The 16,921-nt window shown below is 35.1% G+C and overlaps 5 protein-coding genes across 9 annotated transcripts; 3 read left to right on the top strand and 2 right to left on the bottom strand.

Moving 5' to 3' along the window:
* The first annotated feature begins 245 nt into the window (after positions 1-245).
* On the top strand, positions 246-5,225 carry LOC107271156 (5'-AMP-activated protein kinase catalytic subunit alpha-2). Of its 4 annotated transcripts, XM_015746811.2 has the most exons (11): positions 246-465; positions 954-1,067; positions 1,130-1,271; positions 1,354-1,592; positions 1,675-1,881; positions 1,964-2,069; positions 2,141-2,475; positions 2,668-2,849; positions 2,919-3,084; positions 3,150-3,272; positions 4,875-5,225. In XM_015746811.2, exons 2-10 carry the CDS (start codon positions 965-967, stop codon positions 3,239-3,241), a joined length of 1,572 nt encoding a protein of 523 aa, XP_015602297.1. In that variant the 5' UTR covers positions 246-465; positions 954-964; the 3' UTR covers positions 3,242-3,272; positions 4,875-5,225. The 4 variants fall into 4 exon arrangements, with proteins under 4 accessions (XP_015602297.1, XP_015602296.1, XP_015602299.1 ...); XM_015746810.2 differs by lacking the exon at positions 4,875-5,225 and having other exon boundaries at positions 247-465; positions 3,150-3,861; XM_015746813.2 differs by lacking the exon at positions 4,875-5,225 and having other exon boundaries at positions 248-465; positions 2,671-2,849; positions 3,150-3,861.
* On the bottom strand, positions 3,864-7,183 carry LOC107271161 (adapter molecule Crk). Its single transcript, XM_015746822.2, has 3 exons — positions 6,375-7,183; positions 5,860-6,215; positions 3,864-5,758 (listed from the first exon to the last, which is right to left on the bottom strand). The coding sequence occupies exons 1-3, from the start codon at positions 6,407-6,409 to the stop codon at positions 5,295-5,297; spliced, it is 855 nt and encodes a 284-aa protein (XP_015602308.1). The 5' UTR covers positions 6,410-7,183; the 3' UTR covers positions 3,864-5,294.
* A 77-nt stretch (positions 7,184-7,260) lies between these two features.
* LOC107271151 (1,4-alpha-glucan-branching enzyme) lies at positions 7,261-11,154 on the top strand. Its single transcript, XM_015746800.2, has 10 exons — positions 7,261-7,605; positions 8,095-8,264; positions 8,352-8,599; positions 8,686-8,895; positions 9,001-9,308; positions 9,384-9,584; positions 9,695-10,047; positions 10,136-10,320; positions 10,396-10,684; positions 10,768-11,154. The coding sequence occupies exons 1-10, from the start codon at positions 7,493-7,495 to the stop codon at positions 10,773-10,775; spliced, it is 2,085 nt and encodes a 694-aa protein (XP_015602286.1). The 5' UTR covers positions 7,261-7,492; the 3' UTR covers positions 10,776-11,154.
* On the bottom strand, positions 11,108-12,434 carry LOC107271163 (mitochondrial import inner membrane translocase subunit Tim29). The gene is made up of 4 exons (XM_015746825.2): positions 12,313-12,434; positions 11,918-12,232; positions 11,741-11,842; positions 11,108-11,672 (listed from the first exon to the last, which is right to left on the bottom strand). Exons 2-4 carry the CDS (start codon positions 12,060-12,062, stop codon positions 11,254-11,256), a joined length of 666 nt encoding a protein of 221 aa, XP_015602311.1. The 5' UTR covers positions 12,063-12,232; positions 12,313-12,434; the 3' UTR covers positions 11,108-11,253.
* A 368-nt stretch (positions 12,435-12,802) lies between these two features.
* On the top strand, positions 12,803-16,397 carry LOC107271155 (sorting nexin-9). 2 transcript variants are annotated; one of them, XM_015746807.2, is made up of 5 exons: positions 12,803-12,964; positions 13,117-13,306; positions 13,786-14,162; positions 14,243-14,941; positions 15,006-16,397. In XM_015746807.2, the coding sequence occupies exons 1-5, from the start codon at positions 12,950-12,952 to the stop codon at positions 15,255-15,257; spliced, it is 1,533 nt and encodes a 510-aa protein (XP_015602293.1). In that variant the 5' UTR covers positions 12,803-12,949; the 3' UTR covers positions 15,258-16,397. The 2 variants fall into 2 exon arrangements, with proteins under 2 accessions (XP_015602293.1, XP_015602292.1); XM_015746806.2 differs by having other exon boundaries at positions 13,714-14,162.
* Positions 16,398-16,921: the final 524 nt, after the last annotated feature.

Genomic DNA, 16,921 nt, shown 5'->3' with positions numbered 1-16,921 from the left:
AGAGCCAAAATATTTTAAGTTTAATATCAAGAGATTCTAGAAATAAACCATTAAGATAATGTTCGTAAAACAATGATTCAAATGTCATTCAAATTTTAGTAATGCTATAGTTATTAAAGATATTGTTATAAATTAACTCATTATCAAATCATCTGCAACCTTATTGAAATTTGAAAAATCATTAGATTTGCATTAAACTTAGAATAATTGGATATCTTGCGTTGGCTGAACTGAAAATTATAGAGCACATGTTTTCAGAAAGGTACGAAAAATAGTCAGTTCACTATTGCTTTTGAGCCATTTACGGGATTAGGATGGAAACATGTAAATAATGTCAGGTGATTGAAAATTGTTAGCCATTCTTGGCTCCCATTGTTGTGTTTTCTCGTTTTAATAATTTACTTTTAATACTGGGAATGAGTTATAATCTTTGACCTCGAGAAGATTGTTATATACGTACCACAGGTAAGCTGACAATGTTGACCTGTTTTCTAACATGATCGTTAACATTGATGACGCAGATTAGAGAGACGTGCTAATATTTTAAGCTATCTTCCATTATTACATAAAATTGATGTAAATTGCTGGCATTGCATAATTTCTATTTAATCTACTGTAGAATAATAATACAGCAACTCTTTTCGACCTTCTGATCTTCCTATGTTATAGAGTTTTTACCAAGTCAACAATTAAATAGATTCATTGCAAAGTATGTTCATTGTGGAAACTACTTATGAGATATTGGTACAAAGGGTCAGTCTCTGTACATTCTTATTCTTAAGCAAAGTACATAAAATATCAACCTCCTTGAGAACTTTCTTCTGGCCTCAGTATATTCTCTATGCCTACTCTTCATGAGCCGTCAGACATAAAGTTCATAAGGCTTACCCTCTTTACTAATATATCCGCGATGTGGATACTTCAAAACAGCAATTTAATACTTTATTTGTTAGAAACCATCAAGATGTCGGATAAGATACAAACAGGACAGCCACAACCTATTGTGAAGATAGGACATTATACTCTAGGGCAGACACTCGGTGTTGGAACATTTGGAAAAGTAAAAAGTAAGTTTTTTCATACTTCTATTATGCTTTATTCCTGAATAATATGTTATCTGTTTATACAGTTGGTGAACATGTTTTGACAAAGCATAAAGTTGCTGTTAAAATCCTTAACAGACAAAAAATTAAAAGCTTGGATGTAGTGGGAAAGATCCGTAGAGAGATTCAAAACTTGAAACTGTTTCGACATCCTCATATTATTAAATTGTAAGAATTTATTCATTGGTAATATGGATGATTCCAATTTCGTTAAATATATTATAATTAGCTATATATTTTTTTGTATTAGATATCAAGTAATAAGTACTCCGACAGACATATTTATGATAATGGAATATGTGTCTGGTGGAGAACTCTTTGACTATATTGTCAAACATGGAAAGTTGAAGGAATACGAAGCACGCAGATTCTTCCAACAAATTATTTCAGGGGTGGATTACTGCCACCGTCACATGATAGTTCATCGCGACTTAAAGCCAGAGAATTTACTTCTAGATCATAATCTTCACGTGAAGATTGCAGATTTTGGTACACAACTTGTAAAAATTATTCTACCAGAGGAAATAAATCACTGGTAATCATGGATTTCTATAAATGTACGTGATTTAAGGTTTATCGAACATGATGATGGATGGTGAATTTTTACGTACGTCCTGCGGTTCGCCAAATTACGCAGCACCTGAAGTAATATCCGGAAAATTATATGCTGGTCCAGAAGTTGATATCTGGTCTTGTGGAGTAATATTATATGCTCTACTATGTGGAACACTACCATTCGATGACGAACATGTGCCAACGCTGTTTCGCAAAATTAAATGTAAATCCCTTTTTATTTGTAACAAAATAAGTAACCACAAAACATATAGAACGAAAATTACTAATACATTATACAATTTCAGCGGGAATCTTTCCCATCCCAGAATATCTAAATAAGACCGTAGTAAGTTTATTATGCCATATGCTACAAGTTGATCCAATGAAGCGGGCGACTATCGAGGATATCAAGTATGCTAATTGGAACTAAATTGTATTTCAGAAAAAAAAAAAAGGAAAATTATCTTCTGATTTTATTGCAGGAAACATGAATGGTTCCAGAAGGATCTCCCAACGTACTTGTTCCCATCTCCAGTAGAACAAGATTCCTCGGTGATTGACATCGATGCAGTTAATGAAGTCTGCGAGAAATTCAATGTCAAAGAGGCTGAAGTTCATGCAGCTCTCCTTAGCTGCGATCCTCACGATCAGTTGGCTATTGCCTACCATTTGATCATAGATAACAAAAGAATTGCAGATGAGGCTGCCAAAGCAGAGTTAAAGGACTTTTACGTAGCATCAAGTCCACCACCAGTAGCTTTTACTTCAAGCGATGTAAATAATAGTCCACTACGACCACATCCTGAGCGAATTGCCCGTAAGTCGAAAAATTTGTACGGTATAAAAATTTAGGATCGATTCAATCAATACGATTTGTTGTTTAAACTCGGTTTAACTGTGCGATTAATCAATTGGATACTTGCATTTTGAAGATAAACGGAGTTTACACATCGAACTATAACGGAGAAATCAAGCCATTGTCTATTAAAAAATTTAATTTTTTAAAAAGCAGCACTGCGGGAGCGTCAGAGCTCTTTAAGTAGTGTCTCGGTACCAGTACAAGGTGCAGGTCAAGGCGGAAATCGTGGAACTCCTGTAAAACGAGCAAAATGGCATTTGGGAATCAGATCTCAATCTAAACCAAATGACATAATGAACGAAGTGTATCGTGCCATGAAAGCCCTTAACTTTGTAAGTAACAAAGAATAATTAATCTTGATCGCTCATTAAACTTATGAAATCCGGATAAATTTTCTATAGGAATGGAAAATAATAAACGCATACAGCGTCAGGGTGCGTCACAAAAACACTCTCACTGACAGACACAGTAAAATGTCCCTGCAACTGTACCAAGTCGATTACAAAAGTTATCTGCTTGATTTTAAATCCCTATCCAGTGAAGAAACTGAGGATTTTACTGGACGAGGTACGCAGTGACGGCTGGTATAACCTTTCTTGATTAAAATGTTTGATTGTTATCATCTCTTGCAGAACCTTCTCTTCCACCACCTCAGGCTACAGGTCACCATACTATGGAATTCTTTGAAATGTGCGCAGCATTGATCACCCAATTGGCACGATAAATAAAGGAAATAACGCTTCTATGGCCGACAGGTACCTTTATATTCTATCAATGACATTGACTGTATTTTTAACGATTGTAATTCCGACAAGAGCTAAGGGTGTACATATGGTGTTGGAAACCAAAGAAAAGATGGCACCAGAACCACAGCCATTAGCGCCTTTCTTTCCTACCCAGTTATGTTTTCCTATCGAAGAAACAAGCGACCCTCAGGAATACTATCTAAAAGCTTTCGTATGGTCCTATCATTGACAAACATAGCAACGTGACTGACATAAACAAATGTTTGCCAGAGATATCGGATAATAGAGAATTACTAAAAGTAGCTAAACGTATAATCGCAAACGAGCTATCATTATAACGAAGTAATGGGGAAAAAAGTAAATGGTACATCGGGTTTAAAATAAACCATGTATGAAGTTTCAAAAAATCCATAGTCCGTAATAGCGAGAAAAAAATAAAGAAAATGCCTTAGACCACTGGAGCAAGGGTCAAAGTGTAATCACCGAAATCGTATATGGAAGTTTTAGTGATGTTTTTTGTATTCACAAAAAACTCGTTCACAGGTATTATAAGGGATGATATACTGCTGTTCGAAATAAAACTATATCGTAAAACATACGCCTAGTATACTTATCATTTATTGTTGTATGCAATGATCGAATATTACATTACAATGATTTATTATAAATTAATTATACAATTATCTTAGCTATCTAACAAGTGACCACGCTTTACTTCTTAGTCGTGTTGCGATAACAGGGGAGTCGATTGACTATGAGAAAACTGAGGAACAAGGGAGGGGAAAGAGAAATTAAACAAAAAAAAGGGCGCTGGAAACCAAGTGTGTGCGTAACTTTAGAAAAATATACATTATTATCATTATTTTTATTATTATCGTATTCAGACTCGCTTCCTTCTCATGCACACGTCATACATGTATGATCAGAACTTCACACCTCGTGTCCAATGTAACTGATACGTTATCCGAAGACATACTACAGGACAATTATTAAAGTTTTATCCTAAGCTATAATACGACGTAGAGTGATAGTGGAATATTAGAAGTTTAATCAAGTATCATACGAGATAAGTTTTCTTTTTCTATTATGCCTCGGTATATATATAGTTATTCGTCAAATTACGAATTTTAATTACAATACACGTCAAAGTGACTACTCCGTGACGCATGCTCGAAAAACATCTCAAGCACCAGATAGTCGGTAATATTATTAATCAAAGACAATGATTGTATATATTTATATATATGTATATATATATATATATATATTTATATATAATGGCACATCCTATCTATCGCTTTGCTTTATACAAGTATGGCTGGATTCTCGTAAAATGCTGCCAAAACAACTGCCTTTATGGTCATTCATACTGTCCCATTGCAAATTACTATAACTAGAAGATAAACTTGCGTGAAAAATGCGTAAAAATTATATTTTGTTATTCTCGGAATATTTGTTTAAGTGATGAAAGAGTCGAATTTCCGCTATTCGCTTGTACATATGAGAAAATAGACGGCTACACGCAGAATCCGAATGTATACTTTTATCGTTCATGTGGAATACTTCCAGTTTATTTATTTTTTTAAATCTTAATACTGCGATCGTTTACAGGAAGAATACGGAACGGTTACTACGCAGTGGATATTATAAAGAGACGTATGAAGAGTTGAGAACGAAAAATTCTTATCAAGCGGATTTTGGATTTTTTCATTGCAATATCCACCATTTAAAGTTCAATTTTTTTTTTATATATATTGGGAGAACCCATCGGTGGCACAACCTATGGCTATTAATCATTATTGCATTTACCAATAGCAGGAATATAACGGATTTAATATTATTTTATAAATATATATAAGGAAAAATATTCAATGACTCATGCAACCCGGTCAATGCAATATTGCTAACATATTTTCGATTTATTAATATATACAGTGGAGATGCTATTAAAAATTAAAACCATTTGGTCTTCGTCCTTTCTCTTGTAACCACGATACATGCGAAACGTGCAAATTATTTCGAAAAACTCTGTTAAATCTCTTGATTCTCCTCGCTAGTCTCGTTTTCCACAAATTCTACATGCGTGAATGGAAAATGACCAACTTTCCCGTGCAATTCACCTTCCCATTGACCGTTTATATTAGTTTTTGTTACCTTAATCATGTCACCTACTTCCAGCTTAAGAGCTGTTTTATCGTATGCGTTTGGTACCCTTGCTTGCTTTACTTTCGCGAACGCTGGTAGCGTTCGTTGTATATTTGAACGTCGCGTTACTGTCGCCTGACCTGATTCTTGATGTGATACTTGCGAAGAAGGCTGGACAAGATTCGAATTTGAACTACAAGTACCACCTTCCAGTCTATTTTCTATTACAGTATGACTATCTTCATCATATTTTTCAATATATGGAACTGGTACTGATCCAGTTTGGCCTAAGCTGTTTTTCGCAGTCCACCATTGGTCTTCGTCCTTTGAAATTACTGTCAGGATCTCTCCTGAAAGTCATCTTTATCGTGAGAATACTTACAAACTTTGCTGTATTTAGAAGTTAAGACGTAGATGCTCTTTAAGCAATTGCTCGAAAAGTATATATTACCTTTCCTAAAGGGAAGGTCATCGGGATCGTAGCCAGCAAAATCATATTTAGCAATCACCCTTTGAATCTTTCTAGGTGCTGGCCTGATTAAGGGTGTGGTGTCCAAGTAATGTAGCTTGTAAAAAGCCAAAAGATTTGGAATATCAGGGAACATTTGATCTCCAATGCGATAACGTATTTGATCACCCTGCTGGATTTTATTGATGATATAATGGCTAACTTTACTATCCTCTCTCACGCAAAGTACAAAATCCCCATGAATCGATGTACTGTCACGAACTAAGAATACGCCACCCTCCTTTTCACTCATAAGGAGATCAGATGCATCCTGTCTTGACATTGCTCCAAAGTACCAGCTAAAAAAAATCATTTAGAAGATAGTGAAAATCACTATAAAACAATTAGACAGCCCCTATATTTTGTATAAATCATAATTAGTATACTGAGAACGATCAGCATAATTTGGATCAGACTGCTGTCAAGTATGCTAAGAAAAATTAGTTTCCACCATGTACCTGGACTTGTCGTACTGATCAAACGTAGCCGTCATCGTGGTGCGAATATAACAAATACTCCACACAATATTCAATTACAAATCCACTCCTTTTATTAAAATATCGCAAAATATCTTCGAAACAATTGGTTAGTCGTCTGCATAGCGAGACATCACTTCATAAAAACCAGTGAAATTCACCAGTTCGCCCGACTTTTTCAGGGCTTTCGAATAAATAGTTAACTTTCTTTACTGAGCTTCAAGGAATGTCGATTATTCCAGAAACCCGAGACAGAAGTGTCACTCGAAGAAGCAAAAAATCACTTCATCCTGAACGACTCGTTGGGGCTACTTCGGATATTTGAACCTCTTTTCCACCGAGGATACATCAACTGATACGTATTGCACGCCTAGTACGTTTTATAATTTAAAAAATTTTCACAGAGAATAACTGGATCTCTAATAATAATGCGATAAAAAACACGTCTCCTCTTTGCTCCTTTAACACAGGGCGACTATGTACCATACGACATGTCAATTTTACGACATAAGACGTTCACCGTACCGACTTTGAAGTGCACTCTCACAAAAATGGTTGCCAGCATATCCTAGAACCTAACCCAATACTATGGAGTTTCATGAATATGATATCTGTCTCTGTCTGTCTCTCTCACGGTGAGTTTTCAATTGGACCATTTTAACACTAGATATGTGGATACCTTCCTCTGCCTCGATTTTTCACTTGTCGGGTCTTCGATCACTTTTGATTTGACGTAGGTACAATTTAATGAGGATTACTGAATACGCAACAATTGATTAACAGTATAGTACTGTTACAAGCAAGAAGATTGTACTGGAATTTTTAATATTTTCTCAGATACTTTGAAAGAGTATTCGAATGCATCCCGCTACAATGATACCACGATGAAACGAGGAACAAAATGACAATGACACTAAAACTTGGGATTTTCGATGATTCTTTGATTCTGTTGTATAAACTGATAGATATAATTGTTTGAACGGTGGGAGAATCACCTTCACATGTCATTCGGCTTTTTGCCGGTCAGATGGTATTCAATTTTTCTACTAAACGGTACTCCGTTCACATTCTTGTAAATTTGTACAATTTACTTTTGCAAAATGGGTGGTAAATGGTCGAGTATGGATCCTTCTGAAATTGAAGTCCCGCAATTGAAGGCACTTCTTGAGAGAGATCCTTATTTGGAGAACTATCAAACGGATATTCGTAGAAGGTTTGTATTTTAAACATTATTGAGTTATTTGAAAATTGCCATTGTTGTTTAGTACAGTTTGAATATAAATATTCAATTTTTATTATATTCTGTTATCCTTTATGATATGAATTTATAAAATACTGTCATGTAATGTAGTCTGTACAAAAAAATGAAGCTTATTTAAAACTTGTGTCAATTTTGAATTCATTGAATTTCTTTAGGTAAATAGAAAAGGATTGCTTTTATTGTTTTAAATTCAAACTTTATGCTGCTATTCATAATACATATTATTTTGGTCATTTTAAATTAGCTTTATCTTAGAAAAATTTTAATATAGAAGTTAACTCAGTTGATATCTAATTGACAAATTTATTATACATTAAGGTCACATATACATATGTTATACATTAAGGTCAATGCCACTGGTATCGTTATTTACACTACTAGTATAAGAGATTAAATATAATTGAATATGAGTAAATGATAATCATACGCTTATTAATCTAGATATGCAATATTCAAGGACTACGTGGAAAAGATTGAAGGGGGAGATAAAAGTTTAGATTTATTTTCTAAAGGTTTTGAAACTTTTGGTATCCATATGAATAAGGACAATAGTGTTACTGCAAGAGAATGGGCTCCTGGTGCTCAAGAACTTTTCTTAACAGGAGATTTCAGTAAGAAAATAGTGCAATATTTAATGTATAATGAACTAGCTTGAAAATATTCTTACCGACGTTTGTAACAACATAATTTTTCAAAAGACGGTTGGGACAAAACAAAAACTCCTTATAAGAAACTCGAATATGGCAAATGGGAGTTGAACTTACCACCAAATGCAGATGGTAGCTGTCCATTAGCACACCTGTCAGAGGTGAAAGTAATTGTCAAAAATCATAATGGAGAATTATTGGAAAGATTAAGTCCCTGGGCCACGTACGTGACCCAACCACCCAATCGCTCAGAGGGTACAACTTTTAAACAACGAATTTGGCATCCACCTGCAAATCAGGTTGCTTAGATTATCCTCACTTTTAATTATTGACATATATTGTCATTATAAGCATCATAGACTTACATAATTAATACTGATCACAGGTCTACAAGCTACAGCACCCTAAACCAAAGCGGCCAGAAAGTTTACGCATCTATGAATGCCATGTAGGTATAGCAACACAAGAATTCCGCGTTGGTACTTATTTAGAATTCTCCAAAGACATTGTACCACGAATTGTTAAACAAGGATACAATGCCATACAATTAATGGCAATAATGGAACATGCTTATTATGCAAGTTTTGGATATCAGGTATATATACTATACATTTATTATATTAGAATCAAACAAGTATATGAATTTAATTTCAAAAAGCTATCGTGACACATATGTAATCCGTTATCATAAATAATTAAGGTAACATCATTTTATGCCGCTTCCTCACGTTACGGTACTCCGGAAGAATTGAAAGAATTAATTGACGTCTGTCATCAACACGGCCTCTACGTTCTTCTAGATATGGTGCACTCTCATGCATCGAAAAATACTCTAGATGGATTAAATATGTTTGACGGAACCGATTCGTGTTTCTTCCACACTGGTAGTCGTGGTGAACATCCATTGTGGGACAGTCGTCTTTTCAATTATGCAGAATACGAAGTACTGCGATTCCTCTTATCTAATTTACGTTGGTATGTCGACGAATATGGCTTTGATGGATTCAGGTATAATCGAAATTTACTATTATGTCGCTCTGTGCTTTGTAATTATTTTTAAGACATCTTCATTTCTTAATATAGATTTGATGGTGTTACATCCATGTTATATCATTCGAGAGGCATGGGTCAAGGTTTTAGTGGACATTACGATGAATATTATGGATTAAATGTAGATGTCGAAGGTGTTGTGTATCTAATGTTAGCTAATCATATGCTTCATGAATTATATCCTGAAATGGTAACGATTGCCGAGGACGTTAGTGGTATGCCAGCAGTATGCAGGTAATGTACTTGGTGGAAAAAAAAAAAAAAAAAAAAAAAAAAAAAAAAAAAAAAAAAAAAAAAAAAAAAAAAATAGAATTATATAACTAATTAAAATGTGATCCCGATAGACCTGTTCCTGAAGGAGGTGTCGGTTTTGATTATCGTCTGGGTATGGCTATTCCTGATAAATGGATAAAACTCCTGAAAGAAGTGAAGGACGAAGACTGGAAAATCGGGGATATTTGCTGGACGCTCAGCAATCGCAGATGGATGGAAAAAACAGTAGCCTATTCCGAATCGCACGATCAGGCTCTTGTTGGTGATAAAACGATAGCTTTTTGGCTCATGGATAAAGAAATGTACACACACATGAGCGTGATAAGTCCACCGAATCCGATTATCAGTCGTGGCATTGCCTTGCATAATCTCATTACCCTAATCACTCATGGTCTTGGCGGTGAAGCCTATCTTAACTTTATGGGTGAGTAGAATTAGTTTTTCTTATCTGAGAGTTAGAAAAATATGTGTGTCTTTACGTGACGTATACAATAACAAGTCACATGATTTAGGTAATGAATTCGGCCATCCCGAATGGCTTGATTTTCCACGTGCTGGCAATGGCGATAGCTATCATTATGCCAGACGTCAATGGAACTTAGTGGATGACGAGATGCTCAAGTATAAATTCATGAATAACTGGGATCGTGCTGTAAACCATCTTGAAGAAAAATATGGATGGTTACACGCTAATCCCGTAAGATCATTGAAACCGATTATAATGATTTTGTTGATAATTCTTTTAGCTATCATGTTACTGTAATTATTCTAGGGATATGTAAGCTGGAAACACGAGGATGATAAGGTTATTGTCTTCGACCGCGCTGGCGTTATATTTGTCTTCAATTTTCATCCGACAAAGTCATTCCCTGATTATGCAATTGGCGTACACGAGGCTGGATCTTATAGTATTGTCTTGAATAGCGATGACTCAGAATTTGGTGGTGAATCTCGAGTTGATACTAGTATACGTCATTTTACAAAGGATGAGCCATTCTGTGATCGTCCACACAGAATGATGGCATATCTTCCCTGTCGTACTGCTCTTATTTTTGCTCGAGGTATTATCTCTTTTAAACAAATGGTACTCATGTTTATTTATTATGCTTCGTGTATGAATATGAGTTTTATTATGATTTTTCAGATCCCTGAATGAACTGTCTTATAGAAGCTGATGGGTCTTCACAGAGTGTTAAAAAAATTTTTATTATATACATTTAAAACTAAATGAAATTGCATTATTTGTATAAAGTGTTACGGCTACTGAGATTAGTTCGATACATTACTGAATATGGTTCTGAAAGGTATCTGACTGCTCACAACTTTTATAGTGTTCTATATAAGTCGTACCTTTTTGTACCTAGTTTCTTGTACAATGCAGATTCTATTTTCGATAGAAATAGCTTAACTATAATGAATGCTGATTTTTCAAAACCTTTATATTTGTATGCAATGATTTTATGTGCGTTGAAAAACTCATGTTATGTAATGAAATCGTTTATTAAATGAAATAATTCTTTTTTTAAACGTATTAGCTCTATGTCCATCCTTTACAAAGATTATTTATTAAAATAAATATTATGTATTTATAAACAAGCTAATAACTCAAATAATTCTTTAATTACTATTTTCAACTTGGTAATATACTATTTTCTACATTTTTATGAGTACTGTTTTCAAACTCAGCTTCGTTTATATCATAATTTACCATTTTCTTCTCAAGTATCCACCATTTATCCATAAAACCTATGTCGACTATCCTCTCATGAAATGTGAGATAGCGTGGTTTCAAATATGAGCAAGTGGCTTTGTAATGAGCACAAACCTCATCATAATTATCCAGCCAAATAAATGAAATTATTCCTAAACTTAATCGTCGTATAACACCTTCATTGTAACACTGCTCGATCCACTTTATATGTTGTACAGTTTCTGGATTTCGTATTGATTCACCAACTGTCATCACTTTAATAGAGTCCTGAAGTAACTGCTCGCGATAGGAACTTTCGTCAGGATTATGCTTGGCAAAATAATAACAGGATGCAAGAGCTAAAACATATTAATTATTATAAGAGATACTTCTAAATCTCGTGCACAGTAATACTTGTATGACATACTTGAAAAATAGAAAGTAGCACGTATCGGACGTTCTCTGCAATCTTTTGCGACATCAATTGCAACATCCTTATAGTCAATATATAAATTCTTCCAATATTTTCCTAAAAATATGACAGAACATTATACATGACTGAAGCATATAACCTAAAGAAAAAGGCGTTATTTAGAACAGTTACCCCAGCGCTCCAAAATTGTCCCTTTAATTTTCTCAGGTGTTTCGAAATTCTCTATCCGTGTAGCAATCTCACTTAATTTGTTACTAGTAGTATCAATAACCGATTTCATTCTACTCCGAAGAGAAAAAATTCTAGATAAGGCCATGTTGAACCCGGTTGTATAAGCCTCAATTATATGATACAAAAGGCAGATCAGATACGCAATTTTATTAATTTACACCGCATAATCAGTAATGAGACAAATCATAAGATTAATATTAGAATACACGATTGAAATCCTCCCCGTTGTACTACAACAATAGGTACAAAGTATATCTGCCGAAAAGAAACAATTTTAAGTACATATAGTTGCTGAACTTTAGATTTTCAAACAAACTCCACAGGACTGTACATACTCGTGCTGTAAATTAGTACTTATTTATTTATAAATTCCAAAAAATTCTCCAACAATATATATTTAACAGTCTTTATTGAGCAATCTATTTATTGAACAACGTTTAAAATATCCGCCTTCCCGTAAAAGAACCAGTAAGCAACGGATCTCTTATGATTACGTGTGCATACATACATACATCCATGCACCGAATCAGAAATATATTGTCAAATTTCCAAGTGTAGTGTCTTCTTCCATTGACGTATCAATTATTCTGTAGACCCCAGGAAGCTGCGACTCATAATAAAAATTCAAGAATTTATATATGTATTAAGGATATAGGAATTAACATAAGACACCGTGTCCTCGTGAAGAAAGATCTGTAACATGTGATTTGGAAAGTACTTCTTATTCTTACAATTGCGTAAAATTGATACGTGGTCTTTCTAACACGAGATACAGTCCTGCTCTACTGATACACTGCCAGAAGATTAAACGTTTCTAGTTGAGGACGAGGAAACACAAACACAAACGCGCAAATGTCAGCCGTTCGGTACGAAGAACCAGATGTAGATATGTCTATGGGGTGTAGCTAGGCAATTTTGTATTTCTACAAAGTAGAATATTGAGTAAAATTGAAAGTATTTTAGTGAAAAGCAATGGAGGGTCAGCAGGTATGTACTTATACGTTTAATAATCTTTATTTGGTTAGCAAGTACTTAGAGAATTAGGATTATGACTCATATCTGCTAGAGTGGCAGAACGAAATCCTTTGTTTCTATCATTCAGTAGATGATTTCTTGTACTAATTCAGATTCTTTTACAGGTACGGGCCCTTTATGAATTCAAGGGTGAACCGGGAACAGCAGAATTATCCATTAACGCTGGAGAAATTCTAACAGTGATGAGAGACAATGTGGGTGATGGATGGTGCGAAGGATTTAATGAGAGTGGACAGTCAGGTCTGTTCCCTGCAGCTTATGTCCAAGTGGTTGAAGCAGCTGCACCAATTACAGGTATTATTGTTTACTACTACTTAAAAAATTTATTTTACATATTTAATAGTGGAATATTTTGATAGTTGGCAATTCCTCCACATCATAAATAATTATTGCAAAGTAATTGAAAAAATCTTTATAAGATCTATCTACTTGATTTTATATCAAGAAATTATTTATGATAACAATTTGTATAATTCTTGTACAAGTGGCTATCCAATAGCCACTATAAATATGGCGTGGAAAATGATTGGAGTATCATATTCATGATAAAAAGTTATCATTGTGCATGTTAAATGTCAAGCAGTAATCTGCGTTTTTAAGATTACAGTAGAAATACCATGTAATCAATTATTGCCATCCTATAAAAACTTTCTTATTGCATTAAGCATACTTGTTCATTATTGAACCTATTTTTATGAAAGGTAATATGACAGCATCCCAGCAAAGCACTGGTGATTTCTGGGATGATGATTGGGACGATGACTCTGATGCAGGACAAACACAACCTTACGTCCCTCCCGTCCAACAGCACCAAATGATACAACCAGCCCAACCTCACACTGTAGACTACGGAGACATAGTATCCATGCACACAATCCACTCGGTAATACCAGAGAGGCCCATTTCCAATGTACCAAAGAAAAACAACAAATTTTCTACGCTGATCAAGTCGGGCGAAGATAGTTTTCTGCTGGGTACTAAGTTGTTGAATGTACCAGACAGTGAAAAAGTATTCATTGATGAAGTAGAAGGAGGACGCTGTACGTGGGTACCGACTGGTGAAAGTTATAACTGCGTTGTCACATCCCCAAAGAAAGAGTCAAAACTCAAGGGCTTGAAGAGTTTTATAGTTTACCAATTAACACCCACGGTAAGTTGATAACAGTCACTAGCATCTGTTAACTTAAAAGACATACAGTTCCTTTAAAACACATACCATTCGTTTTGTAGTTCAACAATATTCAAGTATCTCGAAGATACAAACATTTTGATTGGCTACACGAGCGCTTAGAAGAGAAATTCTGTTTCATCCCGATACCTCCATTACCTGACAAGCAGATATCAGGTCGTTACGAAGAGCAGTTCATAGAGCACCGACGAACGCAGCTACAGGAATTTGTCGATTATGTCTGCAGGCATCCAGTATTGTCTCGAAGCCGCGTTTGGGAACATTTCATGACGTGTACAGATGAGAAACGTTGGAAAGCTGGAAAGCGTCAAGCCGAGAAGGACGAGCTTTTGGGTGTAAATTATTTCAATGCAATCCAGTGTGCTGATCTTCCGCCACTTGACCCGATCAAGGTTGAAATTGAGACTGATGCCTTCTCAAGGTTCATCTCGGGACTGGATCCGGTGGTGAAGAACTTCATGGCAGTAGCTGTAGATCAGACAAAAAAGCATCAGGTCCTCTACAAGCGTGAATTCCAGAAGATCGGACAATCTTTTACAGCCCTAGGTCACGCCCTGGAAGCCGACGACAGTAGTAGAGGCAGACTGACCCATGCCCTCAAGATGACCGGGGACGCTTACAACGAAATAGGAAGATTATACGAAGAACAGCCGAAGTTCGACTGGGAGCCTCTTGGTGACAAATTCCATATTTACAGAGGAATCATCAGTAGTTTCCCGGACGTCATCAGTATACATAAGGTACGCTTTCAAGAAGCTTATAAAGATTATAATGAATCTTTAACCCCGCCATTTTTCTTCGCAGAGTGCTGTTCAGAAGCGAAGAGACTCGGAGAGGCTAGTCAGTGAACACAAAATGGAGCCACAGCAATTGCAGGATCTGTGCATCAGGACAGATGTGATAACCCGCGCTCTTATGGCAGAGGAAACGCATTTTCAATCAGAGCGCGAAATTCACATAAATCAAGCTATGAAGAATCACCTTGTAGAGCAGATAAACTTTTATCAAAAAATTGTGAATAAGCTCCAGGAGGCATTAGCAACGTATGACGGTTGATTATTACATAAAAACCCTATTTGTATTAGAGGCACGATTTAACGAGTCAAAAGTGATGGACACAATGATACCCTACTAATTCAACCTAATGCAGAAACCTAGTTGCGGTCAGTTCACTTTCCTGCAACTGGGTTACGAATTCACTAGGTGAACACTTCTTAAGACAGAGTATTACTTTAGCGCACTTTCGGATTGTACATACCACTATTTCGTTATGGACCAAGCAACAAAATGATTATCACGAATAATTGCATTTCATCGAAAAAGAAGAACGAATCGAATGCTAGTATTTATCGAATGGTGTGAAATCGCTAGAATTAATCGAATGCTACTATCAATAGTAATCGTGATCTGATAATGGCATTCTTGAAAATTTTTCTGTAATCTACACTCAAACGACTAAGTCAGTCGATAATTCATTGTAAAGCGACGATTTGTAAATAGGATAATGGCCAATTTTATTGAGTGTCTTTTTTCTTGGAGAAAATTCATTCTCTCCCCCATGTCCGCGATCTAAATAGTCAATCATTTCTCATGAGTTTCCGCAAGTCCTTATGTGTAAATAAATGTAATTTACTTCAGCAATTGTCAATATAGATAGTAATACAGAATAGTACGTCAATATGGTATTGATCCTGATGTATAAACGGATATTACATCTTGGAATGGAAGATAAGCACCTGAGCGTAGCGATGCTTGTAACGGGGCTTAACGGGACCAAAATGTCTCACTTTTTGACTCCTTTTCTTAGTTAATTATCGAAGTCACCTATATCCATAAAAAGACAAAGTCATACTGTAAAGCCTTTGACAATGAAATTTTTCACAATTTTACAGAACGAATTTTGTCATTCGTACAAGTACATGATGATCTGCATCCTGGATCATCGTTGCGTTTAACGAAATAATAAATAAGAAACTGTTAACATTTCCATGCCTCAGCGATATCTTTTCAAACTGTCGTAAGTCGAACCGATTGTTGATTAATAAATAATTATTAAATTGACAGAGAATGCAAATAATAATTTCGAATTTACAAGTATCATACAGAATGGGTATGTCTGGTGCTAAATAGATAATACATTTGTACAGTAGAAAATATGTGACGAATCAGCCTCTAACTTTAAACGATACACAATGATTCTTTTTGTCTTTATTAATTAATTTATTAATCTAATAGTAGCGCATTGTACTCACAATCATCATCATGATCCTAATAGCCTTTCACCCGTAATATTAGAATCTCCTATCTTGAGCACAAGCTTAAAGAGTTTTTGTAAATGGTATTAATTATATATAAAAAATCGCTACTCGACGAAGTCGGCACTCCAATAAAGGTACCACTATGTCAATAATATGAATTTTTACATCATCCTAAAATCCCCTTTAGTCGTAACGATCCTTACATGCGAATAGAACTATCTAATTAACTTAACGACACAAACTAACTTTGAAATCAAATATATACTAATAAAAGATAATCGTTCCAAGGAATCGTTCAGCCTTTGAGACTCAAAATCATCTCAATAGGCATAATGTGAATTACAAGCGTGCAAATAAAACATAGTCAATAACAGTTCAGTAGCCTTAAGTAAAATCAAATGTCTCATTAAATTATCTAAAACCAATAGAACAGAAACCAAAAAGAGAGAGCGCCCTCGTCAT

This window comes from Cephus cinctus, unplaced genomic scaffold, assembly GCF_000341935.2.
Source record: "Cephus cinctus unplaced genomic scaffold, Ccin1 Ccin1_scaffold0921, whole genome shotgun sequence".
NCBI classification, from domain to species: Eukaryota; Metazoa; Arthropoda; class Insecta; order Hymenoptera; family Cephidae; genus Cephus; species Cephus cinctus.
Note: the sequence above shows the minus strand (reverse complement) of the source record. Positions and strands in the feature narration are given on the sequence as shown.

What these genes read in the sequence shown, in the direction of transcription:
- LOC107271163 (XM_015746825.2), bottom strand. Translation starts at nt 12,062, where the DNA reads ATGGCCTTATCTAGAATTTTTTCTCTTCGGAGTAGAATGAAATCGGTT. An exon ending in GACAATTTTGGAGCGCTGGG is followed by an intron (nt 11,843 to 11,917) that starts GTAACTGTTCTA and finishes TCATATTTTTAG; the next exon opens with GAAAATATTGGAAGAATTTA. An exon ending in TGCTACTTTCTATTTTTCAA is followed by an intron (nt 11,673 to 11,740) that starts GTATGTCATACA and finishes AATATGTTTTAG; the next exon opens with CTCTTGCATCCTGTTATTAT.
- LOC107271161 (XM_015746822.2), bottom strand. Translation starts at nt 6,409, where the DNA reads ATGACGGCTACGTTTGATCAGTACGACAAGTCCAG. An exon ending in GATCAGTACGACAAGTCCAG is followed by an intron (nt 6,216 to 6,374) that starts GTACATGGTGGA and finishes GATTTTTTTTAG; the next exon opens with CTGGTACTTTGGAGCAATGT. An exon ending in TGACCTTCCCTTTAGGAAAG is followed by an intron (nt 5,759 to 5,859) that starts GTAATATATACT and finishes GATGACTTTCAG; the next exon opens with GAGAGATCCTGACAGTAATT.
- LOC107271155 (XM_015746806.2), top strand. An exon ending in AGCAGCTGCACCAATTACAG is followed by an intron (nt 13,307 to 13,713) that starts GTATTATTGTTT and finishes TTTTTATGAAAG; the next exon opens with GTAATATGACAGCATCCCAG. An exon ending in TTTACCAATTAACACCCACG is followed by an intron (nt 14,163 to 14,242) that starts GTAAGTTGATAA and finishes TTCGTTTTGTAG; the next exon opens with TTCAACAATATTCAAGTATC.
- LOC107271151 (XM_015746800.2), top strand. Translation starts at nt 7,493, where the DNA reads ATGGGTGGTAAATGGTCGAGTATGGATCCTTCTGAAATTGAAGTCCCG. An exon ending in TTTCTTAACAGGAGATTTCA is followed by an intron (nt 8,265 to 8,351) that starts GTAAGAAAATAG and finishes ATTTTTCAAAAG; the next exon opens with ACGGTTGGGACAAAACAAAA. An exon ending in TATGGCTTTGATGGATTCAG is followed by an intron (nt 9,309 to 9,383) that starts GTATAATCGAAA and finishes TTCTTAATATAG; the next exon opens with ATTTGATGGTGTTACATCCA.
- LOC107271156 (XM_015746811.2), top strand. Translation starts at nt 965, where the DNA reads ATGTCGGATAAGATACAAACAGGACAGCCACAACCTATTGTGAAGATA. An exon ending in CATCCTCATATTATTAAATT is followed by an intron (nt 1,272 to 1,353) that starts GTAAGAATTTAT and finishes TTTTTGTATTAG; the next exon opens with ATATCAAGTAATAAGTACTC. An exon ending in GCTGTTTCGCAAAATTAAAT is followed by an intron (nt 1,882 to 1,963) that starts GTAAATCCCTTT and finishes ATACAATTTCAG; the next exon opens with CGGGAATCTTTCCCATCCCA.